The 14,753-nt window shown below is 46.5% G+C and overlaps 1 protein-coding gene across 1 annotated transcript in view; it reads right to left on the bottom strand.

Moving 5' to 3' along the window:
- The window catches only part of eprs1 (glutamyl-prolyl-tRNA synthetase 1), a 40,173-nt gene that overhangs the window by 24,144 nt on the left and 1,276 nt on the right, over window positions 1–14,753 (bottom strand). The window contains 15 exon segments of the mRNA XM_042103213.1: window positions 118–230; window positions 790–997; window positions 1,873–2,009; window positions 2,294–2,404; window positions 6,320–6,379; window positions 6,835–6,919; window positions 7,348–7,581; window positions 9,527–9,698; window positions 10,121–10,313; window positions 10,767–10,893; window positions 11,351–11,451; window positions 11,611–11,753; window positions 12,392–12,548; window positions 13,849–13,948; window positions 14,143–14,227. Of these exon segments, the coding sequence (XP_041959147.1) occupies window positions 118–230; window positions 790–997; window positions 1,873–2,009; window positions 2,294–2,404; window positions 6,320–6,379; window positions 6,835–6,919; window positions 7,348–7,581; window positions 9,527–9,698; window positions 10,121–10,313; window positions 10,767–10,893; window positions 11,351–11,451; window positions 11,611–11,753; window positions 12,392–12,548; window positions 13,849–13,948; window positions 14,143–14,227 (2,026 nt within the window).

Genomic DNA, 14,753 nt, shown 5'->3' on the forward strand with positions numbered 1-14,753 from the left:
AACGTGTCCAGTTGCAACACTCTCACTATGGACACTACTTCTACAACACACAACAGAAGGCCAGAGACTATCTGTGAATTGGCTGAGGATTATGGAGTGTCATAGAAAAAGAGGAACCTGATTGGCTCGTAGGGCTGATCGCAGATGTAGAAGCCTCGTCTCTGGAGCTGGATGATGTCACCTTTCTTCAGTTCTTTCAGGCAGGGGTCCCCCAGCATCTTCTCCTCCGTCTAACACAACAGGATGTTTACAACTCACAACAGGGCTCTGTACATGACCTTAAGGAGCTTGAGGAGAATGGCATGCATCCTCTTAATCTAAATCTGATGTAGATGGCAAATACAAAAGTTGCCGTCAGATAGACAGATCTTTTATTGTCACTGTATGAAATACAACAACATTCTGTTGTACACACACACACACACACACACACACACACACACTCACACACACACACACCTTGTACATACACATTCATTCCATGTTCTCAAATAAATAGCTAAAAAACAGAAACAGTAAACGCAGAAGTTATTGCATTGTGTTGGAAGTGAACAACAATGTCCTATTTACTGCTCATTCTCTGGCACAGAAATATTCATTCTAAACTCTTTACTCTAAACTCTAAGCCGAAATGAGGCGAGAGATATCTACTTCACAATTAGTGTACGCCAACTTAATTATTCTCTAGCAGTAGCTCATGCAGTGCAGAATCATGAAAGCCCACACACACCTTGCGGGAGTCCCACCTTGCTCTCATGAAAGCCCACACACACCCTGCGGGAGTCCCACCTTGCTGCTCTTATTGATGTAGTCCTTGAAGTCGTCCTCCTTGCCCAGGACGGGTTTGCTGATGAGGTGCTGGTAGTTGACGCAGACTGTGGGCACCATAGGGGCTTTGGGAGTGGACGCCAGCCAGGTGATCTTGGTGGTCTTCTTGTAGTCGGTGTTCTCCAGGTTCAGACGGCCCTCCAGCGACGACACTGCACCACTGCCGTCTCTATGGCAACCCAAGAGATTCAAAGAGACGCGTCAGTGATCATGACATACAGTCTTTCCTTCTGCTTTAAAAGTAGTCCAACTAAGATTTGTTTGATATTAGTTTGACTATTCATTAGTTTTATTGAATTATTGTAGCCTTCCTTGTAACTCAAGTTCCTTCTTAAAGCAACAATATGTAGAATTTTGCCACGTTTAGTTGCAGTACGTTTTTCAAAGGATGGATAAAGACAGCAGTCGCTTCCTGTTCACTGTCCAGGATAAGACCTGGGCTATACCGGGTCTGCAAGTGAAGTGCGAATAGTTTTCCGAATGTACACGCAACTATCAGGTCCAGTTTTTCCAGATTACAGATTACAGTTCCAGATTCCAGTGGAAGATAATTGTTGCAGCAGATGCTTCGCCAGTGGACCAATCAGTTACAGGCCCGCTGTAGCCTCTCTGCTACGGCTCCCACACACAGTTGCGTTCCGTCAACGCATGCCAGTGGGTGTCCCAACGGTAGCTATGCAAATGACTTGAAGCATAACCGTATTTTGATTGGCTGGTGCCTTCTGTTGTTGTCCGGCGATGCAGCAAAAGTTGAACTGTTCGACGCGAGCGACGGGAGCAACGCGACGCAACGGACCCACAATTCAGTTCAGCAACGGATGACGTGAGCCCATGTGAAGTGGACGGGCTGCGTCTCCAGCACTGCACCGCACGCAGCTGTGTGTGGGAGCCGTGAGTGCTATGGCGCTCTGTGGTCCAGCATGGAGAAGCCAGCTAGCTATTGTTTGTTTATCTATTTTTTTTTTTATTTCCTCCTTACAGTCATAATGTCTACAAACCCCTTTTACACGCCCAAATGAGGAAGTTAAGGCAATGCCAATGGACCTGTGGATCTTGGTGATCACGACGTTGCCCCAGTTGATGAAGGTGACCATCTCTCCCTCGGTGAACGTCTCTGCGTCGGGTCCCTCCACGTAGACCGTCGGACCGTACCAGACCTGCTTCATGCCCACCTCAGTGTTCTACAGGATACAGACAAGGTTTCATCCTCATTTTGAAACTCTCATTTTTATATATTATGCATTTATGTAGCCCTATAATGTGCAAACTACTTTTTGACTTAAAAAAATAAAAAAAGCTACTGATTCTGGCAGAACAGGTCACATATTTGAGAGATGTGTCAATTCAATTAAGTGCTTTTATACCTTGCGTCACTTTTTACTGCTGTAACAACACAAATGTGATTTAACGCAGATTCTGTGGGCTCTGTTAGGACACTGCAGTAACTAGGAATGCAAGGGCTGACCTTGGGGTGCTTAGCAACCTCCTTCATTTCCTCCTTGGCCCCAGCGATAGAGACGGGAACGAACTGAGACTCCGACAGCGCTGTGAACCGGGGAGCCACCGGGTCGATCACCTGCGGACACCAGGGGGAGACAAAGAGAGAGGAAGAAAATAGATAAGCACGAGTTTGCCCGTCAGCGTTTTGCCTACTTATAAAACATATAGGCCACATATCTGCAACCTTACTGGATGGACATCTATGCCTCTGCAACTCAAAGACACAGAGGAAGACAAAACCACACACAAGCTGGTGATAATAATAATAATAATAATAATAATAATAATAATAATACACACAGCACATCTCTGAGCACTGCAGATGGGCTGCTAGGAACCGTGGGATGGAGTCAAAGACAGTGATGTAGACGCAGCCAATAAGCATCAAGCAGGAGCATCACACAGGCATCAAGCAGCAGCATTAAGCAGCAGCAGCACAAACACTGCAGGGATAGCCACACCCACAGGCACTGCTCTGCAGGGATAGCCACACCCACAGGCACTGCAGGGATAGCCACACCCACAGGCACTGCACTGCAGGGCTAGCCACACCCACAGGCACTGCACTGCAGGGCTAGCCACACCCACAGGCACTGCACTGCAGGGCTAGCCACACCCACAGGCACTGCACTGCAGGGCTAGCCACACCCACAGGCACTGCACTGCATGGCTCTTATACAGCAACAACTGTGCATGCACTCTGCAGCTCTTAACATAAACCGTATCGATCACACAGATAAACAACGTGCGCTCCAGAATAGCTTGCAGGCCGTTTATGATCAGAAATATAAATAAACAACAGATCAAAATCTGTAGGATAGGGACAATAATCATTCCAAATTAAGGCTGTTTACATGAAGCTGCCAGTCCATATGGGTGGGTGGTGACACACAGATGCATGACAACACACAGAGGCTATTGCAGTGGGGATGGGTAAGAGAAGAGATTAATGCCGAAATACTGCACCACGTTTAAAAGGAAAAAAAGATTTGTTCGTCTTCCAGCAGAAGGCTGTACTATGACGTAAGACTTCCAGGTAACTTCAGGTGTAATTGTTGTTCTCCAAACACATCTCTTTAGAAACTATAGCTGCTCAGTGCAGTGTTCTTTAGAGACTAGCAGTTATGCCACATTACAGCTGTCTCGTAAAAGGACTAGTAATTCAGAATGATGTCACATGTGAAAATACAGGCTAGTTGTGTTCCAGTTGTTAACAAGTTATGAAAATGCTACTGTTTGTTAGCAATTGTTTGTTGTTAGCGATTGTTACCAGATATAGCAATACCAGATTGTAACAAAGCATTACACAGCATGTTACACGAACAAACGTCAAGCCAAATAGCGACAGATAGAGGTTGGAAACTATTGTTTCTATGACACGTGAGACACAAATCGAACTGCTAATGAACAGTGCATATCTACGGCTCTCATTTACTGTTAATGGGAATAGCCATCTTTGAAATTGTCTAATTGAGCGTTACTCTCAAAGTGACCTGGGCTAGCCAGTTCTTGCTTTATAGTGACCTGGGCTAGCCAGTTACCTTGCTTTATAGTGACCTGGGCTAGCCAGTTACCTTGCTTTATAGTACAGCTCTCAGGCTCCACCCAGGAAAACCCTTCTGAATTTCACCCTACCGATTTCCACCCAATCAGAGCAAGTTTAGCCTTTGTACACCCTGAACGAGAGCGAAGTGAAATTCACTGCAATGGACGGCAGCCGTGGACCTTCACTTCGGCGCCTGTGATGCCACTTATACAGCATGTTGGGACTAGATCTCGTAGATGTTGACCAACAGTTTGTTCAGGACTGCCAGTTTTTGTCATTTACGTTTCTTTCCTTTAAAGTTATCAAGTGATGGACAGTGATGACTGAAGGACAAACAGAGCGATGAGACAGAGGCGAAGGTGGGAAAACGAGAAGTGGACAAAGAAAGAAAGGAAGAAAGGACGGACGGACGGAGGGAGAGAAGGAAGGAGTACCTTTTTACAGTTAACTGGCAGCTTGGAAACAGAAGAGTGAGATGCCGTTTTAATGCCACACACGTAAGGACAGGACTCAAAAGGTCAAACACACACACACCCACACGCATACACACACACACAGAATGGAACACACCTAAGACAGCCATCAGTTGAAGCTGTCAACCACACCAGCATAAACAGGTATGACTTAAATAGCCCTGACGCCACAGAGAAGCAGTAACAGACTTCTCCAGCAGCCAGGGAAGTACTCAAGTTGTACCTGGGAGCGCTTCTTTCTGTTTCAAATGTACTGGAACCTTCCATGTGCAGTGTATTGACTGCTACCCATGCATTAAAACACAAAGGAACAAATGCAACCCAGCATGGGCAGTGGGGTAAAAAAACAAACAAATAAAAATAAACAAAAAGAAGACATTCGCCAATCATGAGACAACAGAAAGCATTACCTCATCATACATATCTAAATCATTTGGGTTGACGCCTGACCTATTCCAATCAAACTCAATGAGGATGAGACTAAGCCTTGATAAGGTGATATCGATTAGGTGATATTGATAAGGCGATGTTGGTTAGGAGATATTGATTAGGTGATGTTGGTAAGGTGATATTGGTTAGGAGATATTGGTTAGGTTGATTAGGTGAGGTTGATTAGGTGAGGTTGATTAGGTGAGGAGGTTGATTAGGTGAGGAGGCAAAAGGGAAGCTCTACAGGTGATGCCGAGGACATCAGCAACATGCTGCAGCAGATGAGAGAAGAGCAGTGGTCAAGATGGTCAGACAGGGAGAGAAGAACAGTGGTCAAGATGGTCAGACAGGGAGAGAAGAGCAGTGGTCAAGATGGTCAGACAGGGAGAGAAGAGCAGTGGTCAAGATGGTCAGTCAGAAATGGTGGTCTGCAGCTGGAAAACAGTGGTAGGAAACTGCAGATACCACACAGGTGGTGGTCAAGAACAAAACCATGAGAGGAAAAATAAGTGATGGACAAACAGATGCAGGAAAAGGGTCACACGGACAAACACGCATACAACAAACAAAAACAAACAAACACAACACACAAACAAACACTCAGAGTTGGTTAAGGAGGAAGGGAGGTTCTGAACAGATAACGGTTCTGAAATGTGAGAGCAGGAAATGACATGCAACAGGAAATGATATAAGCAGAGCCGACAAGCACTGGGGAGCTCATTCAGGCAATCATGCAAAACTCCATAGCCAAACCCAGAGGAACACGGTGTGGGGTGGGATTAGGTGTGGGGTGGGTTTCTGCCACAGTGGGATTAGGTGTGGGGTGGGATTAGGTGTTGGGTGGGTTTCTGCCACAGTGGGATTATGTGTGGGGTGGGTTTCTGCCACAGTGGGATTAGGTGTGGAGTGGGATTAGGATTAGGTGTGGGGTGGGTTTCTGCCACAGTGGGATTATGTGTGGGGTGGGATTAGGTGTGGGGTGGTTTTCTGTCACAGTGGGATTAGGTGTGGGGTGGGTTTCTGCCACAGTGGGATTAGGTGTGGGGTGGGTTTCTGCCACAATGGGATTAGGAGTGGCGTGGGATTAGGTGTGGGGTGGGTTTCTGCCACAGTGGGATTATGTGTGGGGTGGTTTTCTGTCACAGTGGGATTAGGTGTGGGGTGGGTTTCTGCCACAGTGGGATTAGGTGTGGGGTGGGTTTCTGCCACAATGGTAATAGGGGTGGCGTGGGATTAGGTGTGGGGTGGGTTTCTGCCACAATGGGATTAGGGGTGGCGTGGGATTAGGTGTGGGGTGGGTTTCTGTCACAGGAAAGGGTGGACATGGGCTCCGTGTCCGGGGGGATTCAAATATGTGGTCTAGTGACAACCCTGTAAGTTAACTCTGAGTAAAGCTATGGTCTACATTCTTCTCGTAAAAAAAACAAATCCACAGGGGTGGATTTACAATTTACTCCTAGTTAACTTTTCCGGGTACTTGAAATACCCCCAGGCGAGTCAGTGTGGGACTAAAGGTGATGAAGGCCAGCACTCCCTCTCTTACCTTTTTGTTGAAGGCCCAGATCTTGTCCCACTCCATGTTGACCACAGACCTGGAACCCCCCTGCAGGAGGACACGATGGAAAACATACACAGAGGGCAAAGGTCACCAGCATGGAAAACATACACAGAGGGCAAAGGTCACCAGCAGCATTTTACATGAATATGCTTCCATTATCTATAAAAATGCAAAACAAACTGAGTTAGGGCTGCACAATTATCGCAATCGTAATATGAATCGATGCAATTACCTAACCGCAAAACCTACAAATAATAGTGCAGATACACATTTATGACTTTTGTATCCTCCTTGACTGTGCCACTTCTGGTTGATGGGTATGCATAGTGTGTGAGGGGCACAGCAATTCTGATTGGTGAGCATCACAGTCGATCAGGGGTGCTGTGCTTCTTGTGTACTGGCCGTGCTCAATAATCAGGGGTGGCACAAATTGAACTCAAAGATTCTCTGTCACACTAACACGCGCACACGCGCACACACACACACACACACACACACACCTGAGCAGCGATGAACTGTTTGAGGCCCTCCACAGTCATGCCCCTACGCAGGACTCCTCTAACGGTGGGGAATCGAGGGTCGTCCCTGCAAGAGAGACACAAAGCATTAACCAGGTCACCTATATCACCTTCTGAAGATCATAAGCATTAAACAGGTCACCTTCTGAAGATCATAAGCATTAACCATGTCACCTTCTGAAGATCATTAACCATGTCACCTTCTGAAGATCATTAGCCATGTCACCTTCTGAAGATCATTAACCATGTCACCTTCTGAAGATCATTAACCATGTCACCTTCTGAAGATCATTAACCATGTCACCTTCTGAAGATCATATAATACTGGATGTTTCCCCAACACACATTCTCTTCTCCAGGAAGCTAAATTTGCCAATGTTTTACAAATAAATGATGATACTATTCTATAACTAGCCAGTCATACAAGTACAAAATACCAGCTGGTTAATAATAATAAACAAAAAAGTAATAAACAAAATGAGATCCCTGACTCACCAGCCATCTACGTAACCCTCGTTGACGAACCAGGTGAGCTTCCTCTTGGACAGGACGGTGTTGTTGAGGTTGAGGCGAGCGTACTCCCAGATGTAGGGCTTCCTGAGCTTCAGGGCCTCGATCAGCCAGTAGTACTGCTCGTCCCGGTCGTGATACTCAGTGGTACGCAGCGCGTGCGTCACCCCCTCTATGCTGTCCACGATGGGGCAGGCGAAGTCATACGTGGGGTATATCCTGCAAAGATACGAGAGAAAGGTTGGTCAGCACACTGTTCTTTGCTCCAGAAGTACATTTATTTACTTAAAAAGGCAACGTTTCGATCGCTTCGGATCTTCACCTTTCTCTTATATCTGACACAATTGTCTAGCACCTGTGGATTACTTTTTTAGATGTGCACACCAGCCCTCTTAGTGTATCCCGCAAAGGACAGAATGGGAGGTGGGGATAAGTATAAGTACATAAACTCTTTTGATCCCGTGAGGGAAATTTGGTCTCTGCATTTATCCCAATCCGTGAATTCGTGAAACACTCAGCACACAGTGAACACACAGTGAGGTGAAGCACACACTAATCCCAACGCAGTGAGCTGCCTGCTACAGCGGCGCTCGGGGAGCAGTGAGGGGTTAGGTGCCTTGCTCAAGGGCACTTCAGCCGTTCCCACTGGTCGGGGTTCGAACCGGCAACCCTCCGGTTACAAATCTGAGGCGCTAACCAGTAGGCCACGGCTGCCCCATCTGGTGCACATCTACTGGTTAGGGCTGGGCGATATATCGGTATTACGACTACGACCGATATATTTTTGAAAACGATATGTAGTTGAGACAATATCGTAATACCGGTATCATGTCAAATAATGGGCCATTTTATCAAAGCCACTTGCTCTTCTGTGTTCAGACCATTCAGATAGCCGCAGCTCTGCTCAACTGCGCCCCCTTGCGTGTGCACGTTCTCCCTCGCAGCACTAAAAAAAACTTTCAAACATGACGGACACGGAGTCAGATTTTGTTTACCTTGATCAGAGGTTGGTGCTGATGCCTATTCCGTCGGCACATCAACGGCTAGACCGAGAATTCTCGTTGTGAAATCAAAATTCCACTGGAGCTCCACGCAGATTTAAGTTACAACACTGTTTACAGCTCTTCGACTCATGGTAAAATGTAATTTTTGGTACATAGCCTAGCTAATTTAAATACACTGATGAATGGTTGCGTTTAGCGATATACAGTAGCAGATCTAAAGTCCTCAGGGAGACAACCTACACGCTGATTTTATTAAGAGGATATGCACGCGACTCGCGAGCAGTTAGGGCATCATTTTTTATGATTCCTGAAACCCCATTCAATCGTGCATAGGGATTTTTCTTACGAACCGGAACATGCAAAAATGAACGCATACAAAACGATGGTAGCGTCTATCACACTACACTATTATTGTTTAAAACTATTTTAGTTGTTGATAGCCACATGTCTAGGCCATCATAGTCTACATTTGCTTGTCATCTAGGCCCTATCAAACCCTTACAGGTAAAAAAAACTGCATTGTGTGACAAAACTGCAGGTTTTTTCAATATTGTTGTGCCCAAAATAGCCTATTGCATTGTGCAGTACAATGTAGGCCTGCGTTGTCAGTCAGGGTCAACTTTTGGTCTTTTGTTATTTGCACAGCTTTATCAGAGCAACTGTAGCCTATGCCTATTGTAGGCCTATGTTATTGTTTACACTTAGAGCAGTCTGAAATGAATATAATTAAAACTGGCTGTGTTGTCATAATTGTGGTGTTGAGTGAATATATGAAGCACTTCGCTCTTTCTGTTTGAAATATCAATATCGTATCGATATCGTATATCGCCAATCAGCCCCAAAGTATCGGGATATCAGTTTTGGTCCATATCGCCCAGCCCTACTACTGGTGTGCTTTACGTGCATCTTGTGCTCCCCCAGGCCAGTTCACCAAGGACATGGGCCACGGTAGGCGGCAGACGCTGCAACGCATTTGGAGCTACCGTCTGGGACGTCAACTTGACAAGTTGGATTCAGATTCAGAAATGCATAGCTGGTGGCCGCAGCAAGTGACTCGTGACACAGTTGAAGGTAGCGAGGTAGCTGGTAGCTGCCCTCTGCTTCGGACAGACCCATAGCGTGATGGCGTACGGCGTGGCGTAGCGCAGCGCAGGACGTACCTGTAGGTGCTGCCGGTGCGCGGGTGCGGCTGGTTCTTGCAGCGGTAGAGCGTGGGGTCGCGGAGACAGCCGTTGTTGGAGCTCATGTCCATTTTGGCGCGCATGCAGCAGGTCTGGCCGAAGTCCGTCCCTGCCTTCATCTCCACCCACATCTTCATGTTCTTCTCCAAGGCTGCAGGGAACACACACACGCACACACACACGCGCACACACACACACACACACACACACACACGCGCACACACACGCACACACACACGCACACACACACGCACACACACACGCACACACACACGCACACGCACACGCACACGCACACAGTTACCATTATCACATCAAGTTTTAGCCACAAATATTTATCTGGCATGATTCTACAAAACAACTGCTTCCTAGAGGCAGGTGGTGCACGTGACACCTTAAATGTAACATGCGTTTATGACCATTCATATCTTTTTGTGTACGAACACTTTCGTGTGGGTTTTTGTGTGCTGCGTTGCTTGTTGACGGTGTAAAGCAAACAGCGTTGCCTATTTGAAATTCACTATAATAAATAAAACTGATCTGTGTGTGTGTATGTGTATGTGTTCCACGTACAGTTGCTGCGGTTCTTGGACTCCACCCTCTGCTCGCGCTCCTGTTTCATCTGCTCGGCCGGCGTGTCGTCTATGTAGGCCTTGCCGTCCCTCAGGAGCTGCTCCGCCAGCTTCTCAATGGTGGGGAAGTGGTCGCTGGTGTAGGTGAACTGGTCCGGCTTGATCTGCAGCATGGCCACGTCCTCCAGGATCACCTGAGGACAAGAGGGGGCAGAGGCAGGGGTTCCGATAAACCACAACATTGAGGCAGCTGTGTTCAACTGATCATTCTACAAAGGACATCACGCTAAACGGTATATAGCTTCACAAATGCTATGTTTATCGGTAGCAAAATCTGTGGCGGCTTGAGTATTCACTGTTAAATCACACCACACTATGGTTAGCTAACACATTAGTGAGTGCTGATTTCCTAATACACTAACATGTTAACAAGTGCTTGTTTCCTAATACACTAGCTAACACGTTAGCGAGCGCTAGTTTCCTAACACACTAGCGAGCGCTAGTTTCCTAACACACTAGAGAGCGCTAGTTTCCTAACACACTAGAGAGCGCTAGTTTCCTAACAAACTAGCGAGCGCTAGTTTCCTAATACACTGGCTGTATGTGGCCTGAATGCTCGCTCTCCTCCTCTTCCTCAGCTCACGCACCTTCTCGAAGTCCTCCTTCTCCTTCTCAGGGTTGGTGTCATCAAAGCGCATGATGAGTCTGCCTTTGAAGGACACCTGGTAGTGCTGGTTCAACAGTGCCGCTTTAGCATGGCCAATGTGCAAGTACCTAAAACACCAAAAAAAAAAAAAAGCTAAGAAAACAAAAGGATTTTCTTCCTCTACAATAGGGTATGGATTTTTCTGCTCTTGAAAAGTGTGTCAAAATAATTTCTGAGGAAACATAATTCTAGGACTGAGTACATTTAATTATGCTTCATAGGGCTAACAAAATTAAATCTTTTGCAGATTTTTCAGATGTACAACATGTCAAGGGCCACTCAAACTAAGCAAAGATACGGTCAACAACCCTGTGGTGGCGAAGGGGGTCCAGCTGCTAGTTATCTATTGTGTAAAAGCCTTTCATTAAGCTAGCAGATAGGTAGGCCTATTTAAAGACATTATGCCCCAACTTTTTAATATGTTAAATATTAGAGAACATTTTTATATTGTCTTTGTTAAAATCTACAAATATTAAATTGATGAGGGCCTTTATAATCCCATACTGGTCAGGCTGCGTTACTCACCCGCTAGCCTCAGGAGGAAATCGAACCACCACCTTTCCCATCTCCGCCCCCGGCAGTTCCACGAACTTCCCCACGTCAGCTTTCTTCTCCTTCTCCTCCGTCTACACGGCCAACCACAAAACACCATCAACACAACAGCCCAAAACACCATCAACACAACAGCCCAAAATACCATCAACACAACAGCCCAAAACACCATCAACACAAAACAAGACTAACCGTGTCGGTGAGGGTTGTCAATTTAATTCTGCTGAACTTACAGATTTGCTGGGGGCCATTTTGGCGGTAGCCCACTTGTTGCCCACAGAGGCGAAGGGGACTTGGGAGCTCAGGAAGGAGTACCAGCGGCACGTGTGAGGGAAAGAGCTGGCCTTGGCCAAGATAGCCTGCCATTCACCACTTCCTGGATGACAACAGGAAGAGAGACACACTCAATACAGAATTACTTAGACCCCACAAAGATCCGACACACAGAACATTTTAAAGAAATTGGAGCATGTTCATTCTTCATAATAAAGATTGAAAAGTTGGAGATGCACAACAATTAACCTTCTCAGTAACTAGTGTCTATTACCGATATGGAATCACATTAACCACCCAATAATAGCCTGACGAGCCAGACCCATGTCAAGTTGGCTAGTTCAAACTTTTGCCAACTTAAAAAAAGCTTAACTCGTGTCACGCTGTTCGCCAACAGCAACATCCACCTTCTTTGTTTTCAAGTAGCAGGGAATTCATGCCGAACTGTTGCAACTCTGCCATCAATCATCTGCCATCAATCATCTGCCATCAATCATCTGCCATCAATCATCTGCCATCAATCATCTGCCATCAATCATCTGCCATCAATCATCTGCCATCTGCCTGCCTACTGACTCTATACACGATGTGGTTGGCCTTATCGAAGTTTAATTTTTCCACCTCGCAAGCCAACGGAGAGTTGCTAGACTAGGTGCGTCTAGATTTTTAGGCTAACCCAATAAACCAGTAGAGCTGGAATATAGCTGAGGTCACGTGACCGGTCGTGTCATGTCTACTAACCCTTGAGGGCGGCCCAAACGCAGAGGTCTGCCAGCGTGAGGCTGTGACCCACCAGGAAGGTCCTGAGCGCCAGGGCTTTGTCCAGCTCTGCCAGGACCGGAGCCAGGTTGGACTGACCACACACGCGACGGGCACTGAACTCCAGCCAGTGGTCCACCTAAGAGGAGAGGAGAACAGTTAACCACTCAGTTCAGTGTGCATGACACACTCAGTTCAGTGTGCATGTTCAGTGTGCATGACCCACTCAGTTCAGTCAGAAGAGACCATTAGTTCTAAAGAAGATGACAGAAATACAGGCATTGCAGGTGCCAACTATCACTAAGGGGGAGGAATTGGGGAAAAAAGTAGGATAGAAATGTTTGATGTTTTACCCTATGAAGGATAGACATGAATTTGTTTGGCTGACATATGGAAGTGAAATACATATACTATTCATACAGAGGTAGCTTTGAAAAATCTAGCCTATGCATCACAAGTCAGACTCTCTATCTTGATCGACTAGGGATGCTCCGATCAGTGTTTTTGGGGCCGATCACGGATTATCGATCACTGAAATCAGTATCTGCCGATACCGACCACCGATCACAGGATAGGGATAGAAAGAAAGTGCAGGGCTCTACACTAACTTTTTTTCCAGGAGCACTTGCTCTACCAACTATGTTGTGCCTCCGCCTTTGATAACACCACATTAACTAGTATTCAACTATACATATCTTGATCGAGATTTTTTTGTTTTCATTTTCTAAACGCTAATTTCACGACACAATCAATGATTATCAGCTCTGCTGGCCTCCAATAGGCTACTCTCGTTCTCCCCGCAACGCTTTCAGCTGTCTGCTGGATGTCTTCTCTTCCTACAAAAACGTGCAGCCAAGTCTTGCCCTACTCTACTTTTGATTGGCTAAAAACACATTTGTTAGGTTGAAAGCGAGAGCTGCCATTGGTAGGTGAACTCAGAGCGGTATCTCGAACAACGAAAATGATGACCCTCCTCTAGAATAATTTCCCGACCTTTTCTCCCGAGAAAATCTTCCTCACAGCCGCGACATGTCAGAGATTCGGCACGTTACCGGAATGCTTTCAGCCCTGCATCCCACCCATCCAAACAGGGACGTATATAAGTATAAGTATATATACTCTTTTGATCCCGTGAGGGAAATTTGGTCTCTGCATTTACCCCAATTCGTGAATTAGTGAAACACACTCAGCACACAGTGAAGTGAAGCACACACTAATCCTGGCACATTGAGCTGCCTGCAACAACAGCGGCGCTCGGGGAGCAGTGAGGGGTTAGGTGCCTTGCTCAAGGGCACTTCAGCCGTGTCTACTGGTCGGGGTTCGAACCGGCAACCCTCCGGTTACAAGTCCGAAGTGCTAACCAGTAGGCCACGGCTGCCCGGCACGGCAATGTGGTAGAAGTCTTGGTGCAAGTGCGGAGCGGAGCAGAGCTTGCTCACCTCTGTTTGCTCCAGCATGTTGGAGCCGTACAGGCCGAGGCTGGGGGCCACCCTGGCCAGGTAACGGCTGATGGAGTTCACATCGCTGAACTGAATATCGCTGCAGACACACAGAGGAAGAACAGGAAGAAGAGTCAAGCAATGGTAACCCACAGTAGTCCAGGCAATCTGTGTATAGAGCCATCTCTCTGCCACTACACCATATTGATTACAATCCCATTACTGTAAGCAAGTGTGTGTGTGTGTGTGAGAGAGAGAGTGTGTGTATGAGTGTGTGTGTGTGTGTGTACTCACTCAGAGACACGCAGCTTGTTGTCTTTGCCCTCCTCCACCGACACACTTACAGCACCCTTGACATGCTCTGCAGCTAACAGCGCACCTGACAGGCAGAAAGAACTGACATCAGCACAGCTGCACCTGCCAAACAAATCTTTACATTCAGATATACACTGCCTGGATTCCTGGTACGTGCAGCCTAGCGACCCACTACTTGCCCTATGACAACTCCTAATCCCTATGGACAATTCATTCCCTACACTGGACTATTTGAACTTGACACTAAATAGGATTCATGCATTATCATACTGGTTATGTAACCATCCAACCACTTTGTAACACACCTCAGGTGGCTTTAAACATCACGTTCTATTCTCTACACCTAACTAACCTATTCATTTATGTATACAGACCTTACTGCCCTGTAAGGTACCTGGCCCTGTAAGGTATGATAAACAGATTAAACCGTTTTTAGCCAAGGGACAGAAGCTATCTAGACTGCGTCTTCTTTCGGGTGTAATACCATTCTTTCACAAACATACGGGTATTTGTGGGCGTTTAAGGGCGTTTTTGGGAGGTAACGAGGTACCCCATGCTTTTGGAGGTGCAAACAAACGCTGCATTGCCAT

Source organism: Alosa sapidissima, chromosome 1, assembly GCF_018492685.1.
Source record: "Alosa sapidissima isolate fAloSap1 chromosome 1, fAloSap1.pri, whole genome shotgun sequence".
NCBI lineage: Eukaryota > Metazoa > Chordata > Actinopteri > Clupeiformes > Clupeidae > Alosa > Alosa sapidissima.